We start from the raw sequence: 19,843 nt of genomic DNA, 5'->3' as shown, positions 1-19,843 counted from the left end.
GAATCTGGCCCCAATTAGGTGCTCACACACCAGATGGAAGTGTGCTCAGGAGCTTTCTTAGAGTGCTCTGATCTTTTAAAGGTGTACAATGTGGAATTTACTGGACCATCTACACTGTAGATACATAATGTATATCCATGTATGTTTTGAAAATGTAGATTTAAAAAAAAGAAAAGATTTGCATTTCATTAAAATGAGAAACAAAAACTGATAAAGAATGATACATTTGCAAAAACAGAAAATGATAACACTTGGTAAATCTTTATTCCTATTAAATAAACAAGCACAAATTTAGAAGTGAATATCTTTAAATTGTCTAAACATTTTTCTACAAAGGATTTTCATCCTGTAGGTGCACGCTGTGTATTTTGAGTCTCAGAGGAACATTGCATCGTAGATTAACTCAAGATTAAGGAAATATTGTTTAGCTAAATTACCTGAGACAGACAGGTAGATGTAGCGGTGGTCTCTCTCTCGTTCTTGAGTGGCCACGCACAAGAACCAACCAGAGTCTGACTTAGTGAGAGGACCAACTAACAGGGAACCATTGGGCCGTTGATGATGCCTGCAGAAAATATAAATGAAGAGTTAAATCAAAAGTATATCAAGCCTCTGAGGTTGTAACCACTGACTCTACAGATTAGATTAAACCATGTAGTGGATATGTGTGTGTGTGTTTTACTGACCTGTGGGTAGACAGAGGGACGCCATCCCTTCTCCACTCTACGATGACGGTGGATGATGGTGGCGGGCTGACTCTGCAGGGCAGCACAACCGTCTGGCCAACTACAGCCTCCACAGTGGACGGATCAGTCTTATCGATGGTCACTCCGCCAAGGGTCAAACTGAAGGAAAGATGAGGGAAAACAAACAAGGAGGAAAGAGAGGAAAGGAGGAAAGAAGACAGGAGGAGGCAAACATGACAGAGAGAAACAAAGATAGAAAGAGAAGAAGAACATTGAAGGGGGGAAGAGAATGAAAGAGTCACCTTATGCTCTACTGTTGGTACTTTTATTAGTAGTCACCAAAGCAAGCATAAAGATTGCCCACAACCAGGCTTCAGCAGTTTGCTCAGAGAAAGCTCAGAGAGAAAAGACAGAAACCCAGCTTTGGCCTATGCAACATGAATAAGGACAAGACAAACACTGCAACCCTCACCCACCAAACAACACATACACACATGTACTGAAAATGTTAAAAATCAAAGGTGGTGTCAATACACAAGGAGACAAAGGGTGACTTTCCCTGCACCAGAAGAAAAACCCAGATATAGAAACATATGAGAAGCTCCCAGAAAGACATTGTTTCCCAAAAAGCTGCCCCGTGAACTGTAATTGCTACAGATGTGAAAACTAGGATTAGGCTAAACACACAGACAGGGTTTAGTGACAACACACAAACGAGTACAGATGAAGCATCACAGCAGAACCTTTATTAGTTTGATCTAATGACATCAAGGTGACAAACACAGAGCCCTGAGGGTGGTGGCTGACATAGTGAGGTAGCAGGCGCAAATAAGCACAAGACAACCAACACAACTGTAGGCAGATAGTGAAAAAGTCCCAGAAGCATAAACAGAAGAGCTGTCCATGTAGGGTCGCTGTGAGGTTGTCAGCTTCTCCTGACGTTTTGTCAAGGTTTAAGGAATGTGAGAACTTAGGTAGATGTCTCTGTAGCAAATTAAGCTGTGTTGTATTTAACAAGGCAAATGTTTAGATTATATTAGCATCACAAGAATGATGTGCATCTACATAATGAGGATGTTGCATAAAATAAAGCACAGCACATATGAAAATGGAAATGGTTGTTTAATATAATGTCTTTAAAGAGTCATTTAACACCGAGCTGAAAAGTCTTGTTTCTCTGCCCTCTCTGTTTTTCTTCTGACCACAGCTAATGAGTGTTTGTGGCCAGAAGTGTGGTATCATGGTGTACTGACACAGCCTGGAGTACAGTTGTACATCACTGCAGCAAGGTGAGAAGTTAAACCACTGGAGGGCAGCAGAAACAAGAGTTTCAGTGGATGTTACGTTACTCTTTAACTTGTCTCAAAGGCTTTGAAAAGAAGGAACAATTGACTATTTTATCTTCACTTCTGGTTTCACTATTACAGATGCTTCATTAGTGTCTGATACATTTCATTGGAAACATTAAAGTCTAAAAATCTGATTTAATCCAAATTATGTGAATCGGTATTCTTTATTTTTGGACTTTTTGCAGTGCTATTTGAAAATTCTGGATCTGGTTTATGTTCATTGGTGGTGTCTTTTATGACACAATAATTAAAAAAAAAACTTGATCATCATATTTTTGAGGTTGTTAAGTGATTTGTCTTTGGACAGTGTGACTTTCAATCTTCAGCTCATTGTCTGACCTTACTCAGAATCAGAGCAGAGCTTAGTGGACTGGGGCTCCTTCAGCAGGGGTAGGAAGGCTGTTGAATGAGCTTTTGGCCCTGCTCCCGGGGTCCTGAAGGTCTTACCTTGCTGATGGGCCAGTGTGCTGAGCAGCAGTGCCGGAGGAAGGCCGGCGGGAACGCATATAGATTCTGGCCCTGTGGGCATGTGTGGCAGCACTTGTGGCCTGGTTGCCGGTGGAAGTCGAGCCACCCTGGACTGTGAAAACCCTCCCCATGTTGCGTGAACGCCCGCCTGTAGACCCTCCTGCTCCAGCTCCTCTAGACCCTCCTCCAGATGCGGTGCCTGCTCCAGATGTCCTTCCAGACGTAGATCCTCCTCTAGACGGCGTCTCTCTGGGGGTGGCGGCTGGCCCTGGCTGTTGCTGGTTGGGTGCGGGTACCTGGCATTCCCTCTGGCACTCTGCTCGGCTCATGAAGTTGTTGCTGTTGCCGTGGCAACCTCCGTACCAGAACTGCACACACTTGGAGGTGATGACATCAAAGTGGAAGCGTGATGTCCAGCCACTGCAGGAGCCGGCGGCGCGAGGCAGGGAGCAGATAGAGCGCTCAACTACAGCAAAGAAACACAGCAGGAAAAGTTACCAACATGCAGATTCATCGAGTCACAAGCCAATTTCTATCACATATTGATCTATGGAAGGTTTGCAGTGCATTATGGCACCATGTTGTTATTTAGTGAGGTTGTAATAATACGCATTCATTTTTCTAACAAAGCTTCTATCAATTGGAATTATGATCTGAGCCTTTGTTCTTGAAAAAAAACCCAACGAATTTATTTATAAATGTTTCTAACAGTTCTCTGGTGCCGTATCTTTGTTTACAGTCAGTATACTCAGCACTACCAAGATGTTAACTCTCTCTAAAAAAGAAAACTGGATTTACAGTACATTAGTCACAACTATGAGGTTAAAGCTTAGAATCTCTAGATCATCTGATAAAAAATTGTAAAGAAAGAAGAATTAATATTATTTTCTCCTGCTTAGAGAGCCCTAAATCTCTTAAAGGGGACTTCTCGATGCCAACAGCAGAGGACTTTAACGTTACAACCAGAAAGTAGCAACATTTCCTCTCAAAACAAAAGACCATAACATTCTTAACTATTTTATGTATGTGTTTGTGTCTTCTCAGTCTCTTACTGTGGTTGGGTGGGTTGGGGCAACCCTCCCCGTTGGGTCCTTCTGCAGGTGTGGTGCGGTCATAACAGCACCCATAAGTGGTGGTTCGGCACTGTACTGCATTCTCAGTGGGAAGAGAAGGAGCAGCCTGAGGGAACAAGACAGATTAGAAGAAGAAGAAATATCATCACTCATCAAGTTAAAGAAAATATTTTGCTCCCTAAAACATATAATTAATATTCTTTAACATTTTTTAAATGTGATTTCTTTAACACATTTTATAAACTTCTTTCTTGTCTATGAAGTTAATATAGTACAGTGTTCATTTAAAAAAACAACAATTATGAAAATATACCCAAATTTCACACACTCTGGATTTAATTCCACACATTGTTTTTATTTTATTTTTTTTATCTTCAGTCTAGTCAGTACATTTTCACCATTGTCTATAATAAATATAGAAGAGTCTGAAGTAAATGTACGACTGTAAAGATTTCCTGTTTGTTTGCTTACAGTGGGAGCAGCGGCCACATACTCCACGCAGCCCTCCTTGTTGGGGCCCTGGGCAGCCGTCACTCCGTCTCTGCAGCAGCCATAACTAACACACAAGACAAGAGGAAGCAGGTTCAAAGAACAAAACAGTTTGTACTGAAACTTTGAGCCAAAAATAGCAAAAAAATATGCAACTTAAACATTTCCATGAAAACCTCCACCTCAGTGTGGTCAGTTGGTGGTAATTTGTGGTCATGTGTAATGCAAAACAATCTCTGGTTAGAGTGGTCACCGAGTCATAAAACTGACGCCCAGACAAAGACTCTAAAACAGACTCCATATGTAACCTCAACCACAGGGTAATGACAGGATAGAGCTGGGTACCTGGTCTGAGTGCAGGATGGTTGAACAGGAGTCTGTGGGCAGCCCAGACCCTGGGGGCCCCCGGCTGAAGTGCGTCCATCTGGGCAGCAGCCATAGTGGGACTGGCTGCAGTGGATGGCCGGAGCGGCGTTGTAAGGGTCGTGGACTGTGTTCGTGTGGGTCGAATCCGCTGTGTCTGTCCTGCGGGCTGAGATCAGACCAAGCAGGGGGAGAATTCATACACTGAGCATACAGACTAGACCCCACACTGCAGTTCATGGTGCTTTAAACAGACAACGCTACACAAAGCAATAGAGATGTTCACACATCGTTTTACTAATTGTGCTTGAGGCCGCACAGTGTGTGCTGTGACAAAAGAATGCAAACAGGAACAGAACTGCTGCAAAACAACCATAATTAACCATTCATGACAAGTTAAAACAGAGAAGTGAGATTGAATCGGATGTACCAGTAATCAGAGTAAATAAAATCACAAGAACAGAACACACACACACAATCTCTCAAACTTGAAATTCCTGACCACTGGGACAGCACACGGTGCCAGAGAATGCCAGAACATGCCAGAAACACCACAGCAAGAACTGGCACACTTCAGTGCTTCAGAAATATTTTAATCAGGCTGACAATGCCCACGGACCCCTGAAAACATGTCAATCAGGCCTGGATAATTAGTGCTGGGACAGGGGCAGGACGGGTAAGTGGGAGGGGGCGGATGGGGACAAAGTGACAGGAGTTATATCAGCAGAGAGGAGGGGTGCAGGGGAACAGAAGAGGAGGAATAAGGGAGCGATCACACCTACAGTTTAATTTCTTTGGTACAAACACTAGAGGACAAAGTTTTAATTTTTAGTGAAATGATCAAGTTGCAGTTATAAATGTGAACAGGCTGTTGATGAATAGACTGTAGTCTGAAGTATTTAGTAGCTCTTTTCCAGAAAACAACCGCCGGTATAACTGTTATTTTGATGATGAATTAAAGAGCTAGGAAAAAACAGGTAGCAAAAAAAATACAAAACAAGTTGTTCAGGAGGAGGATATACACCAACCAAATTTATTTTTCCTGACTTGGCAAACCAAAAGTGTTCCTAATTCGTGCCTATATATTAAATCATTAATAAATTATCTTAAACTTCAATAAAGCAGTTAACTTCACGTTATAAACTATTCACAAAGTATGATGAAGTTTTTAGAAAGTACAGCTTACACTAATGAGCTTGTCTGCATTTTGTCATATTTCACTCTCTCTGATGCTCACACAGTAAACAAAAACACATGAAAATAAGCATCAGTCCAACTGCTTTTCGCCCCCTCTGTTATCTTTGACTTACAGACTAACTCATAGGAGCTATAAGTCTAATTCTTAAATTAAACTTAAACTTAAACTTGAGTCTAACCTGTTGCTTGGTCTGGCACGTAGGGCTGGAAGCCAGTCTGTGTGTTGTCATGTCCTCTTGGGTCCTGAACGCTGGGGACCACTGCACACAGAGCAGGAAGAACAACACACCAACAACGTAAGCACAGCATATAGTTTGACTTGATGAATTTTCAACAGGTATTACTGTTTTCTTTGTGGCTCATGCTATCAACATAGTTCTTCTTGACATTTAATTCTCTTATTAGAGCGGTAAAATGAAGGTGTCGTTCCATAAACATGTCATATGAATTTATTCAAAGAGGCAACAATAAAGCGAGCAATAACAATAACTTAGGAGCCCATTTTGCATATATGCTCACCCTGTGGGCTGTAGCATGACTGGGTGTTGCAGCGCTCCATTGTGGAGGGCTTGGGGTTGGCGTTACATTGGTCTACAGGGTACAGGTTCCTCTCTTGGTCTGAGCAGATGACCTGGCGCTCTCGTGAGCCGGAGCCGCAGCTCTTAGAGCACTGGTGGGGAACAGAGAGAGAGGATCATCATTAAGACTTTATTGTCTGTTAGAATCAAAAGAGCGGTTTATGTGACAGGAAAAATGTGTTGCTATGTGTGTATATTTGAACTCACCAGTCCCCATTCTCCGATGTGCCAGCCGATCTGTCTCGGGCAGGCGGCCATCTCACAGGGTTGGACAGCGGATGGGCGGAGCAAAGAGCTACAGGACGTTTCCTCCAGTCTCATGCCTCCTGAACCCACACAGGTGACCTCTCTGGTCTGTTCACCTGTACCACAGGTCACTGAACACTGCAGGCAAAACAGCACAGATTTTTACAACACTCTTGAATGTTTAAAGGATGATATCATTTCAGTAAAGCGCTAGAAAAGAGGAAAAATGTTCTTTGCTCATCTAAAAAACCATAGTTTTAAGTATAAATTCTCTCCCTTACATTCGCTATTTAAATATGTTCCCACCTCCTATCTAGTGTTGTGTTTTGGGCTTATAGGACTTTTCTAGCTTCAGTTCGAGCTTCGCATTTAATCTCGGTTTTACATCTAAGACTTTTCACTTGGATGATTACATTTGAGTCCCAGAGCTAAGCATTTCTTGTCTAAAACATAAATACAGAATAAACCAACAGGTCATTTAACAAGATTTGTTACTGTTTTGAAGACATTTCCAGATTCTCCCAAGATTATTCTTACAGCTGGAGTCAAAAATATTCAGTTTGCTACTGAAAGAAGATTTTTGACTTGTTTCCCGTCTTTTGTTCAGCCAAAAATATGGTGGCAAAGAATCATAAGTTGGGAATTGAGGCTAAAAATTTTTTACTTTGCAGCAGACAGAATATTTTTCTCTCCAGCTGAATAAAAGTGCCAAGGTAGTTACGCCAAGCTAAACGCACTGATAAATGTATCATTGTTGTATTAAACACAGAAAAGTTCAGATGTTACATAATCATTTGATATAGCTTTAATCTTAAAATCATGTTTTTTGACCAAATAGTGTGTTTGGTTTCATTTTTCAGCCCTCTGTTGTCACCTGCAGCGTGCTCTCTCACCTGGCTCCACCTGGTCACTTTATACTCTGCACATTTCTGCATGTTGCAGGTCTGCAGAGAGGGCGGGGCCTCCGAGTAGGCGGCACAAACGGCATCCTCCACCACGCGAGGTCCTGAGGCATCATGGGAGATGCACTGCACACTACGCACCTGAGAGCCTCCACCGCAGGTAACTGAACAGGTATTCCACTCTCCGGTTTTCCAGCTGGGGAACCCACCAGGAGGGAGGGGAGACAGGAGACAGAGGTCAGAGGATACAACACTAGAGGAATGAATTTCAAAAAGAAAAGTCCTCATCTGATGAGAGATAAACGACAGATCTAACGCTGAGAAGTCAAACTTTCTCTGGATGAGGTTTTTGCTCTCTGTTGTTTGGATTTGGTGCTTATGTTTTAATTTTCTACTTTCTCTGGAAGAATTTTTTTTAAAATTTCCTTCAGAAAATTTTGAAAATAAGGGAAGATGAAACCTCACTTGTTACTTACGGCCACACACGGAAATTTTGACATTAAAATCTTGCAGAATGCAGCTTTTTAATAGAAATCTGTATTAAATAAAGGGCTCCAACCAATGATTATGTTCATTATTGATTAATTGATTAAAATGTCAAATAATAGTAAAACGTGTCCATCACAATTTCTCAGCTTGTTTTCTCTGAGCAACAATTCAAAACCCAAATGTATTAATATTCTAATAATATAAAACAGGAAGAGAAGCAGGAACCAGGGAAGGTTTAGTGTTTTTTCTTGATAAATGATTTTAAATGATGACTTAATTTGTATGGACTCATTTTATGTCCATCAACAAATCGATTAATAGATTATTTGACTATTTGTTTCAGCATTGATTGAATATTAACCATAAATATTTAAGTAATAAATATTGATTTCCTAGTTCAGATAAAAATCAGGGATGAAGTTTTGGGATGAAACCCTTCAAATGCAATTAATGCTCATAAAAGGATGCATGGTTTTAGCCAAATTGTTCCTTGGCACTTCAAAAGAAGCACATAATATTCATTACTCTGAACTACTAAACACATAGTTATGCTAAAAACCACACATCCTTTTGAAGACTGCAGTGCTGATGAAAGTCCAGAAACCCAGCCACCAGTCGCTCCCAGCTGAAAGTACAGGAAGTGGTTTTTCATCTCCTGGTTAGTTTGTACATAAAGTAATTACTAGAAGCAATAATAAAACAAACAGGAAAGACGCAACTCAGAGGAGCAAGCTCACATTTTATCACCCACACTTTACCTCTTTCTGAACATCAGATGTTTCTCGTCTTTCATGCAATATATCTTTAAATTGAGGAATAATGAGGGTGCCGTTAGCGTCACCCGAGCTTCATAAACATCTCAGGTTTCTGAGCAGCACCAGCATCAAAGAAAAAAAGCAGGAAATACCAGAGAGTCACTGACTGAAGCCCCGGCTATTTACTACCACACCACTGCCGCTGCGTCTCATTCAGATGTACACAATCCCCACAACCCCTGCATGACGACCTTTGACCTATGAACACCTAAGCAGCACACCAACACATAAGCTACATTAATAGACATAGACAGAGAGGTTTTGCTACAGCAATCAGGCAGCAGCCGAGATCAGAGATCAGGTAGAGGGAACACAGGTTAAAGAGGGAGGTTTTTGATGGAAGTCTGGCATCAAATCACCGTTTAGTCTCCCTGCAGGGAGACGTTAAGCGTCTCTAAGACAAATGAGGGCCATTAAAGGGTTGAAAGGAGATCTCTGAGCTGGACAGTTGCCCCACGCCTTCGTTCTCACCCCACATGGAGGAACAGGCTTTGCACTAAACACAAACGCTAGAGTCAAACACATCTGAAGGGGGAGAGTTACTGACTAATCAATCATTATTTATGTTTTGACTTATGTTTATGACATTATTTTAGCACTTTTTAGAGGTCAGTAACTAATGATTTAGGTAGTTTGGGTAGGTTTCACATGCTCGGGAAGTCAGTGATCAGTGAACATTATTAAATAATGATGTAGGTCTCCCCCTGTGTTTGCAGTCACCTACAGTTCTACTACTGTACGACCACAGAACCTGGGTTACCTGAATATATAGGCTTTGGGTTTTTTTGAGGATCTCCACAGCTGTGGTGGATACAGGTACGCCATCCTTTCACAGTCATAACACATCAACAACAGTCAAAAAAGCTGCTCTCAAATTACCTTTGGTTCGTCAGTAAATATATGAGCACAAACAAAAATAAACAATTTTCAGACTGACTTCATCTCGATCCTGTTCACTTATAATGAAACAGAAAGTAACTCTGATTCTAGATGCTGTTGTGTTTGGGAAAATCTGCCAAATTCTTCTGGAATTTCACATTTCATCAGTGAAGTTTGGCTGTATCTTACCTGCGGACCTGTGGGCAGGCATGGATGTTGCATGTACGGTTGCTCTGTGGCCTTGGCAGAGATGCACAGAGGTAGTCGGGGTAGGACTCGTTATCAATGGTGCAGAAAACCAGCCGGGACTGGTAACCTAACAAAGGAAGAGACTTGTTTCACTTTCCGAAAAGCAGGATGATAAAGCTTCAAACAATAACAGGTTGTCAAGTGCTGGTTCTATATTTAGGGCATGTTTTTTTCTGACCTGATCCACACTCTTTGCTGCAGGCAGACCACGATCCAAAACTCCAGTAGTAGCCCTCTCTGGAGCGCCCATTAGGAAGGTAAAACTCATACTCCACTCCTTGGTTTGGCTCCTGGCTGATCAGCTGAGAGGACAGAAGACAGGGTTGTAGATAAAGATCAAACTCTGTTCAGCTGGCAAGATTTATGGTTCTCAGAGGATGAATCCCACTGTTTTCTGAGTCAATAATCAATCTTATAGCACCACTGTACAATATTTTGATTCTTAACTAACTAACTGACAGTTTTCCATGAACTTTGCTGTGGATATTCATGATCCTCTGAGAATGAATGATCATGTTTTTGGTCAACTTCCTGACCTCTCTGTAGCACCACTTTCAGGTCAAAATCCCTACTTCCCCTGAAGATGATTAAACAGGCATTGAATGAAATTTTATCCTAAAATCTTTCACTGTGTGCCTCCCTCAGGACAATTGTATTCTGGGGGTTTAATAAACATTACAACATTGTAAGAAATGTCCTAAATCTGTCTTGAATAAAATAAATATCTAAATGAATAAATAAAGACAAAGGTAATCTCATCGTCAGTATGATCTTACCTCAACAACAAGTGGTTCAGTGGTGGGGCCGCGGCCGATGATGGTTTCAGGGATGTTGTCACCCTCAGCGCCTCGCTGGTAGTACAGCACGGTGCCAGCGATGGGTGTCGCCCGGGAAAACTCAATTACCCAGTGGCCATTGAGGTAGTACTCCCCGCGCAGGTTCTTGATAGCTGGCCGTGTGTAGCAAATTGTGTGTCAGTCATTGTATGTACAGAATACACTCAAACCAGCTGTAAATGGGTTTTTTTCTGATTCTATGTTTGTTGTCATCTCTCTCCTTCACTAGGTCGGTCTTATGCAGTCACACTGGATTAGAGTGTGCGTCAGCTGTCAAATGTCCTTAAAAGTGGTTTAAGAATAAATTAATCTAAATTTGTGTTAAGCCTGGGATCTAATAGTGAAACCAGCATGGTAAACTGGACATCTGCTACTGGCTGGTCTTTGGTGCCAGGTACTACAGATGGCCAGTTCAGTATTCTGCTTTTCACAGCTGGATGTCAGGGCTCAGATTTAAAGGCTCTCTGTGGGGTTTTCATGTAAACATAGTGTTTCTCACCAAAGCACATTGAGGGTATTCTTGAGGTCTAACAAAAACATTTCCTTCCTCATAAAACATTCGCAAAGTCGATTTTTAAAGTCTTTGAATTCCTGCATTGTTTACATCGATTTATTAGCCAGCAGTCTTCTACTGTACTTCCCCTTTAGATCATTAGAATAGTGTGAAACCACTGGCAGGACTGTGTATCATGTCCTGTGTGCCCTCATGCATGAGACAAACCAAATGGAGACCCACTCATAAACAACTGTTTCATAGTGCTACTAGAGGACAACAACTCCACAGGGTACCTTTACGTTTGGGTATTCTTTAAAGTACAAGCTTCATATTTGCTGCCTGAAATCTGCTCTCTTTAATCACTAATTTTCTATTCATGACCATCTCATTTCATACTGTTGTTAAATTATTAATTTGTGTCTCTTCCTCTCTCTCATCTTTTTCTCTGACATTCAGTACACAGGGCCCTAAAAAGTCAAACACAAACTCACCAAGGTAGTTGCGTGAGGCCACAGTTTCTCTGATGCTGATCGTGGTGGCTCCAACAGGGATGATGAACATCTGGTTGTAGCCTGAGATGCAGATGAAACATAAAGTAACATGAAGTCCTGCAAACTCAGACTAAAATCTCTGATGTTTCTCTCAGAGCCTTCTGAAACAACACTGATAGAGAGATTTCAATGACAAATGTGGTGAATGAAAAGATCTGCTAGTGTGTGACAAAGTTGAAATGTGCTTCATACCAGTTGGGAGGTTGCGCATGGAGAAGGTGTTTTTGACAAGGTGGCAGGACTGTCCACTACCCCCACACTGCAGGCAGGGGTCTTCCTGCTGAGGAGACTCCAAAATGTTGTCGCAGCCCAGACGCTGGAGAGGGAAAAACAATAAAATAGTTCATAAGCAAAAGTTGATTCGAAACTAAAGTCGAATCAATATATTAGTTTGGTGTTAAGTTCCTCTACAACCACAGATACTTGTATTTGTTTTAACAGTTTTCAAAACTTCAATTATATTGGGTTTTTTTTGTGACTGAATTATTCAGACTTTTAAAGTTCATTGTTCCCTCCAGTGATTAGATGTGGTGTACCTCCCAAGAATTTAATCAGTTTTTCATTAGAGACAACAGAAAAAAGGCAATAAAATTTTATCTCATCAGAGTTTCATTGGAAAGTTTTTAGTAACCAGTGAAGATCCAAAAGCTGTTTTATGGGATATGTATATATATATATATATATATATATATATATATATATATATATATATATATATACACAATTGTATAACAAGTGCCAAGTCTATGTTATAGCATAAACCCTCAAGAAGGCAAAGATCCAATCACAAAATTGCAGGTTCATGGGCCAAACCAAGACCTGATTTAACATTAACAAGAACTGAGATAATAAAATATAAGTGGGAACACACTGTTTCTGTGAAAGTAACAATTTTAAAACCAGGGAACATAAATCTGGAGCCGAAATATGTTTTTTTTTAGATAAAGGAGCAATAATGTTTAAAAATAAGACATGTGAACAGAGTGAGGTTTGGGCAGCTGCTGCTATCCACAGACTAGCTGATATAGACGTGATGTCAGAGGTTAAACAGTGGAGGTGTTTCCTGAGGAAAAGGTTAATAGGTTCTTGCAATAATTACATGAGAACAGAATGAGGACAGGAGAAGTGTTTGACATTACCACATAGTGAAACTAATCTTTGATCCTGCTGTTGGGCTCCTTTGGCTGCGTCCACTCTGATTAATAAAGTGAGGCTTTAAACCTCTGAAATATTTTCTCTTTGTTTTACTAAAAAATATGGGTGGGACATATTAATTATGTCATAACATCAAATCTGCAACACAGATTTGGTTATTAGTTATTTTTCTTAAAACAAACCTGCAAAGTTCATTTAACATGCACTGTTTCACCTCTGCTAAGCGTTTGGTCATGGTGCCGCTCATATTATGTGAATGATGAACTAAAAGACAGAGGGCAGGGTCAGACTAAGAGCAGAACATTTTAAAAGGAATTACATTTCTATTACATAAGCCTATAATAGATAATAATATGTTCCTTTGGTCAACAAACAAGTTGATCTTAAAAATGTCACTTGAGTTATTAGACAATTAAACTGCACTTAAAAGTGACAGCAGGGATTCCTCTGTGGGGATGTCCTCGGGAAAAGTCAGCAAGCACATGTTGAGACTAATGAAATGTAAATCTTTCTCAAAATGTTGAACTTATAGGACACTTTTGTTTGGGAAACTATATGAAGAAGACCAAGTTCTGCCCTTCAGAGGCCAAAATGCCGCCACGGTTAGGTCTTTCCACTGGTCAACTAAGATGCTTTGAAGCATTAAAATGAATCTTAAACCTAGATATAACTTGTGTGGTAGAAGTGTCCTTTTTTCTTTTTCACCTCTGCCTCTTAGACGCAACAAATGTACTGTAGGTTAAGAGTAAAGAAGTTTATAGAGTCACATTTAAGGATAATAAATGTGGTTCATCAAAGCTTTATTTGCTGGTGGCCTTAGAGGATGTTATCTCAGAGATTACCATCTGATTTCATAACCAGTGTGTAAACCTGATGTTTTTGTTTTTTTAAGTAATGATCCAAGAAATCCTTAGTCTGTGAAACATAGAAAATGACCCTGACTTAGGGCTGATTATAATGATTATTCTCATTATCTATTAATCTGATGATTATTTTCTCAATTAAAATTTGTAAAAATTGTAGGTATAATTTTCCAGTGGTAGAAGGTGATGTCTTCAAATGTCTTGTTTTGTCTGATGAACAGTTCAAAAACCATGAAGAATCTTCAGTTTACTATCATATATGACAAAAAAGCCTCAAATCCTCACATTTGAGAAGCTGTAACCAGCAAATATTCGACAGTTTTGCTTAAAAAATTACTAAAACGATTATACCATTATCAAAATAGTTGCTGGTTAATTTTCTGTAGATTCACTAATCAATTAATTGGCTAATTGTTGCAGCTCTACACTGATTATCATCTTAATACAGTAGAAAAGATTCTGAACACCACACATACTTTCAGATCTTAGTGTGGTATATCCTCAGATCTACCACAGATCTTCTAGGAAACCCCCTCTCTGCTTCTCAGATGTAACGTTCATTTGATCTTTTCATCTCATCTTATATCCCGTGCAGTCTACCTTGCAGACTCCTTCCACGCAAACATCCCTCCGTCCGGGGTGACAGGGTGTACCGTCAACCACGGAGGTGCGGTGACGATAGAAAAAGTTCTCTCCTCTTGGCATGCAGTTCAGCTCACAGGGGTTCTCAGCTGCCAGAGAGATGAGCATCATTTCAGGGTAAATGTTAAGTTCTCTCGTTTAATTTTAATCTATGTTTTACAGTCATTAGTGATTGTATTGCCAGTTTGTGTTACAGTCATGTGAATCCAAAAACACTAATCTTTTGCTTTGCTTCTAACCTCCATAATAAGGGAGCCACTTGTAGCGTTTCCCCTGGAAGTCAGTCCCATCGAACTGGGAGCACTGCTCCTCACGGAAATCCCTGGATCCTTCTGGACAGTCCTGAATGGAACAAAGAGGTCAAAGGTCAACACACAATTAAGCAGACATGAATACAGGTTTAAAACAAAGTGAAATGGCTAACTAACACAGACAATATAACACATCAGGTTTATTTAATTAGGGAGGAAGCTCAACATTTAAAGAGAACACTGTTATTTACTTTAGTGCTGGCTGTTATTCATCCTTGAGACAGCTCAGTTAAGGATTTATATAAACCAAGCAAACACTGAAGATAAATACGACAAACAAAGAGCTTCTATCACACAAAGAATTGAAAGCAGAAGTTGTTTTGGATGTGTTTGTTCACCTGGATGTTGCAGGAGCGATAAGACTTGTCTGGTCCCACACAGTTGTGTCCCCCATCAGTCCTGTATGGAGAAAAGAAAGCATGAATACTTCACGCTGTTGGTTAAAGTCATACCTGAGTTGTTTTTAGCTACGCGGGTGCAAATCAGTCGGCCAACCACTTTGGTCTAGACTGAAATATGTAAACAACTATTGTAAATTTTGTACAAACATTTATGCTCCCCAGAGGATGAATCCTTAAGACTTTTGTGATACACTGACTTTTCCTCTGGCATCATAGTAAGGTTGACATTTTTGATTTGTAGTGAAATATCTCAACATTTTCTGGATGGATTGTCATGAAATTTAACATACATGTCTCCCTCAGGATGAATTGTGACAACTTTGGTGATCCTCTGACTTTCCATCTATCATACTGAAGTACTGAAACACAAACTCTACTTTGTGTTAAGTGCTAAAAAGAACATGTCAGCATTCTAACTAAGATGGTAACATTGGTAAACATCTCCTGCCTCAGCATGTTAATATTGTCATAGTGAGCATGTTAGCATGCTGATGTTAGCGTTTAACTTAAAGCAGATCTTCCACAGAATATTACACATGATTCTCTTACAGTCATCAGGAGGCAAAACAGTATTTAAGTACAATGAAGTCGTTCCGCTCAAACCTGAACATTAACATTAAATGAAGACATAACTGAAATTACAGTTATTGGTGTTAAAAGAGGCAAAATTCTACGTGGACTCTGGCAAAGCAGACTCAATCTGAGACAAAGAGCCTGGGTGTCATCATAGACGAGGGTTTAAACCTTAGTAAACATATTGACTACATCAGCATTTTCCCACCTGAGAAATATTGCAAAATTCAGACCATATCTTGCTCTTCCTGATGTAAAAAATCTCCAAAAACACTCTTTTAATGGATTACCCAAAAAAATCAGTGAACAGACTTCAGTTGGTATAAAATGCAGCTGCCAGAGTCGACGCAAAAACTAGTAAAAGCGAGCATTACACATTAAACCCTTATTTTTAACTGAATGTTGTGAATGGTTAACACCTCCATATTTAGTTGACTGTTTCTCCCTCTATACTCCCAGCTGCTGCCTTAAGTCATTGAACACTACAGCACTAAATGTACTGACAGTTAAAGCAAAGAAATATAGAGAAGCAATGCTTTATTATTTTAGATCAAAACCGTGGAACAACTTGAACATAAATATCCGCCATGTAACTTATCCTTATATATTTATCCCTGGTTACTGAATGTTTACTTATTTCTTTTAATCTTATTTGAAATTTTATTGCTAGTTTACCCTTCTTTACTGCATTTTAACGCTTATTTGCCACCATTTCTTTAACAATTTGAGCTGCATAGTATGTATGAAAGGTGTTGTACAAATGAAGTTATCATTATTATTGTAATGTACAGTACAAGAACTGTCTGTCAGTGGAGACTTTTATATTAATCTACTAAATTCTAAGCCACAAAAAAGTATTTTCATCAGCCTAAAAATCAACTTAATGACTAGGTGAAACTGTACAGCTCTGACATTTAGAGGCATTCCTCTTTAATCTGTGCCCGGAAAACCCAGACAGCAGAAGCCTAAACATCAGCACTATTGAACCCAAACCTCGTACAAACATACACGCTCGCAGCGGTGAGCCGTGAGACAGCAGATTGTTGTGCTGCCCTCCCTTCCAGCCATGCTGGTAACTCATGATTAAGTCACCTCCAAAAGTACCTGCCCTTAAGCCTGAAGAGAAGACACGCTCCTGTCAGCACGCCAAAACTGAAACTAAAACATGTCCAAACAGTTATTCACAACATCCAGCCTGCAACCTTTCAGCTTGGAATGGAAAATAAACATTTGGCGCATCAACCAGTACTTTCATTTTAAAATGAAAAGTGACAACTATTGGTACAAAATTAAGATTATAAATTGCAAGTGCATAGATTTATTCCATGTTTAACAAAATAACAAACTTGGGCCTGCTTTAAATCCTTTAAAGACTGGATCTTCTTGATGGAGGCCAGGTAAAAAAATAAAGAATGAATTGCAAAATGGGAGTTCCTGTAAAGCACACAATGATTCAACCAGTGTAATCACAGTTATCTAAAGGTGCGATAAACCATCCAGTGAAGTAGAAATAGTGGGCAGGACTTCTCCCTTTTATTCGTCATTCGATATGGGGGAAAAAGACTCACTACTGACTCACTGACTGACTGCACAAACATGTTGAAAGCAAGCATCCAGCACTGCTGAACAGATTAATGGAAAACATCAAAACTTCGTCATCAAGCAGCCTTCATAGACCTGTCATGGCTCACTGCGACTACAAAATATCAAGTACTATCAGAAAACTGTTTAGACATGTTAAAGAAATGGCTGATTACAGACGTGTTCTGCCTGGGGGGCATCTTTCTTCCAAACCCCCCCACCCCCCTTCCCCTCCATTAATCTTGTTCTTTTTATGAAATACCATCAGAGTTATTGCTCAATCAAAGACTTGCATATAGCAAGTTGAAGAGTTGAGGAAAAGTTGAAGCAGCAGTGACCTTTGATTAGAGGTTGAAGTACAATTGAAGTGGAAGTGGTGGGGGAATACTGTAATTAAGTACAATTTTGAGGTACTGTGTTTTATGCTACTGTACTACAGTATCTTCTAGGGAATAATATTGTACTTTTTGACTCACTTCACTACATTTATCCAACAGCTTTTGTTACTAGTCGTTTCTCAGATTTACATTTTACATAAAAAACATGTTGAGTTTATAAAATAAACGGCTTTGTTAAAGATTAAACCAGTGGTACCCAAGTTTTTTTGGTTTGTTACAACAAGAGTAGGTCAAAACCTCGCATATGGCTGGAAACGATGGATACAGGAAGTGGCGACACATGGAGACCAAGCCCCCAGAAAGTGTGCCGGGCTTTGACAGAAGCCAATCTGAGATAGGGCCTTTCTAAATATCAAGTTTGGACTTGGCGTATCATTTTCAATCATCATTGCAATCACTTTGCCTGTTGACAGCAGCAGCTCAGCTTCAATACACCTACCTGACTACTGTGACAAAACAATCTCAACTCAAAGTTCCACTGACATTTTTTTCTCACAAAAAATAACCTCATTGACAGAGTGATGCAGTAAATTACGTTGATGTGGATGAAGACGGACATTAACCGGCCGATCGTCTAAACAGGTGCTATTTGGATAAACTGACCGCATATTGCGATTCTAAATGGTTACTTTCTCGCCTCAAAAAATATTAAAAAGTGACATGTTAACAGTTCTGCAGCTGCCGGTTGGGTTGAAATGCATTCTGGGATACTTAGCTTCGGCCACCTTCAGCCAACAAATGGTGTAACTTCATCACTCAGTCACTCAGTCACTCAGTCACTCAGTCACTCAGTCAGGGCTGGACATTTATGTTTATAAAGCTGGCCCCTCTGTTGCAGTCCAGCCTAGTTGTGGCTAGTTGTTAGCAGCTCCTCCAAAGTGACATTTCCCCTCTAAACGTGTCAGATTGTTTCATTTAAATAACAGTTTGAAGCTCAAACAGGTGAAATTATTTTACAAAAATGCAAAGTTTGGAGAAAAGTCCAAAGTCCATCTATTGCATGTCTAATCATCCTAAAAGAGGGTTTCCCTCCTCTGTTGCTCCTCCTGAGGTTCTTTCATTTTTTCCCTGTTAAAATGTTTTTTGGGGGGATTTTTTGCCTTATTTGAATTGAGGATCTAAGGATAGAGGATGTTGTATTACTGTACTGATTGTAAAGCCCCCAGTTTTAACAATGTAATAATGTCATATATAATAATCAGTATATATAATAATAAGCCCATTTTTCTGCAGAATAAGTGTTTTTACATTTGATACTTCAAGTACATTTTGCTGATAATACCTCTGTACTTTTACTTAAGCAAGATTTTGAATGCAGGACTTTCACTTGTAATGGATAATTTTTTACATTTCTGTATTCATACTTTTACTTAAAGTGGCAATCTCAAAGATCTTTGTTTTATTTTCTTTGGCGGCACCATATGACGTTAAGCGGTAATTGCAGGTGTGTTTTTGGACCTCACTTGACCTCACTCCCAGAGATCTAAACAGTGTCGCTAGCTGTATGACGTCATGCTAGCACAAGCAAATTGAAGAGCGAGTCTCTTGCATTAGGTCCGCCTACCCTCTCTGGGATCAACCACTGGGTGATGGAAAACGCATCACAAACTGCGCCGCTTGTGATTTGAATGCATGGCGGCAAAGTCGCCACTGACACTCAGTTCGTAATAATCATAATACTGCAGATGCAAGAGCTTTCATCAGTGGGCCAAAGGCTTAATCACCTTTGTGTTACCTCATTCGGCGATAGATAGTGACTTAACAGACATTTATTTGAATAAAAATCTTTGACATTTTAACTTTAAGTGGAAGAATTGAGTACTTCTTCCATTACTAAGCGGGGGAAAACAAAATAAGACACACACCATTTCCCAGATCATGAATACAGATCACTATACAGTATGTGTTACATGAGGCAACATGCCGGCTGGATTCCAGCAATAGAAGCTCTGAACATAATATTTATAATGTAAGCTGGCAACAACACTTATCACTCCTTCCTCTGTGCTGTCAGATATAAGAGCAGCAGCATTTAGAAGCAACACAAAAATGGAGAGAAAACTATACATAAAGAAATGCTACTTTAAAAGAACAGAACTGGTGTTTAATTTTTATACCACTTCTGTGGTTTTTTTTTAACCAAAAGGGGCAGATAGAAATGTTCTCTCCCCATCCGATCCTCTTTAGCAGCCAACAGGCAACACCCAACAAAGAAAAGTCCTTTTAATGTCAAAAGGCCCCTCCCTGCAGTCT

The 19,843-nt window shown here is 40.0% G+C and overlaps 1 protein-coding gene across 2 annotated transcripts in view; it reads right to left on the bottom strand.

The window, feature by feature from the left end:
• Positions 1 to 19,843, bottom strand: part of paplna (papilin a, proteoglycan-like sulfated glycoprotein) — a 28,629-nt gene that overhangs the window by 4,241 nt on the left and 4,545 nt on the right. For both annotated transcript variants that reach the window (XM_067614320.1, XM_067614319.1), the window contains exons 4-21: positions 14,976 to 15,036; positions 14,566 to 14,668; positions 14,285 to 14,415; positions 11,859 to 11,982; positions 11,607 to 11,687; positions 10,560 to 10,732; positions 9,962 to 10,085; positions 9,724 to 9,850; positions 7,343 to 7,547; positions 6,411 to 6,587; positions 6,145 to 6,295; positions 5,805 to 5,885; positions 4,411 to 4,597; positions 4,048 to 4,132; positions 3,556 to 3,682; positions 2,483 to 2,969; positions 687 to 845; positions 438 to 565 (exon numbers count right to left, since the gene is read on the bottom strand). In XM_067614320.1, coding sequence (XP_067470421.1) covers positions 438 to 565; positions 687 to 845; positions 2,483 to 2,969; positions 3,556 to 3,682; positions 4,048 to 4,132; positions 4,411 to 4,597; positions 5,805 to 5,885; positions 6,145 to 6,295; positions 6,411 to 6,587; positions 7,343 to 7,547; positions 9,724 to 9,850; positions 9,962 to 10,085; positions 10,560 to 10,732; positions 11,607 to 11,687; positions 11,859 to 11,982; positions 14,285 to 14,415; positions 14,566 to 14,668; positions 14,976 to 15,036 — 2,711 coding nt within the window. The remainder of the gene's footprint in view (positions 1 to 437; positions 566 to 686; positions 846 to 2,482; positions 2,970 to 3,555; positions 3,683 to 4,047; positions 4,133 to 4,410; positions 4,598 to 5,804; positions 5,886 to 6,144; positions 6,296 to 6,410; positions 6,588 to 7,342; positions 7,548 to 9,723; positions 9,851 to 9,961; positions 10,086 to 10,559; positions 10,733 to 11,606; positions 11,688 to 11,858; positions 11,983 to 14,284; positions 14,416 to 14,565; positions 14,669 to 14,975; positions 15,037 to 19,843) is intronic.

This window comes from Thunnus thynnus, chromosome 16 (genome assembly GCF_963924715.1).
Source record: "Thunnus thynnus chromosome 16, fThuThy2.1, whole genome shotgun sequence".
Classification (NCBI taxonomy): Eukaryota; Metazoa; Chordata; class Actinopteri; order Scombriformes; family Scombridae; genus Thunnus; species Thunnus thynnus.
This window is presented reverse-complemented; position numbering and strand designations above follow the sequence as displayed.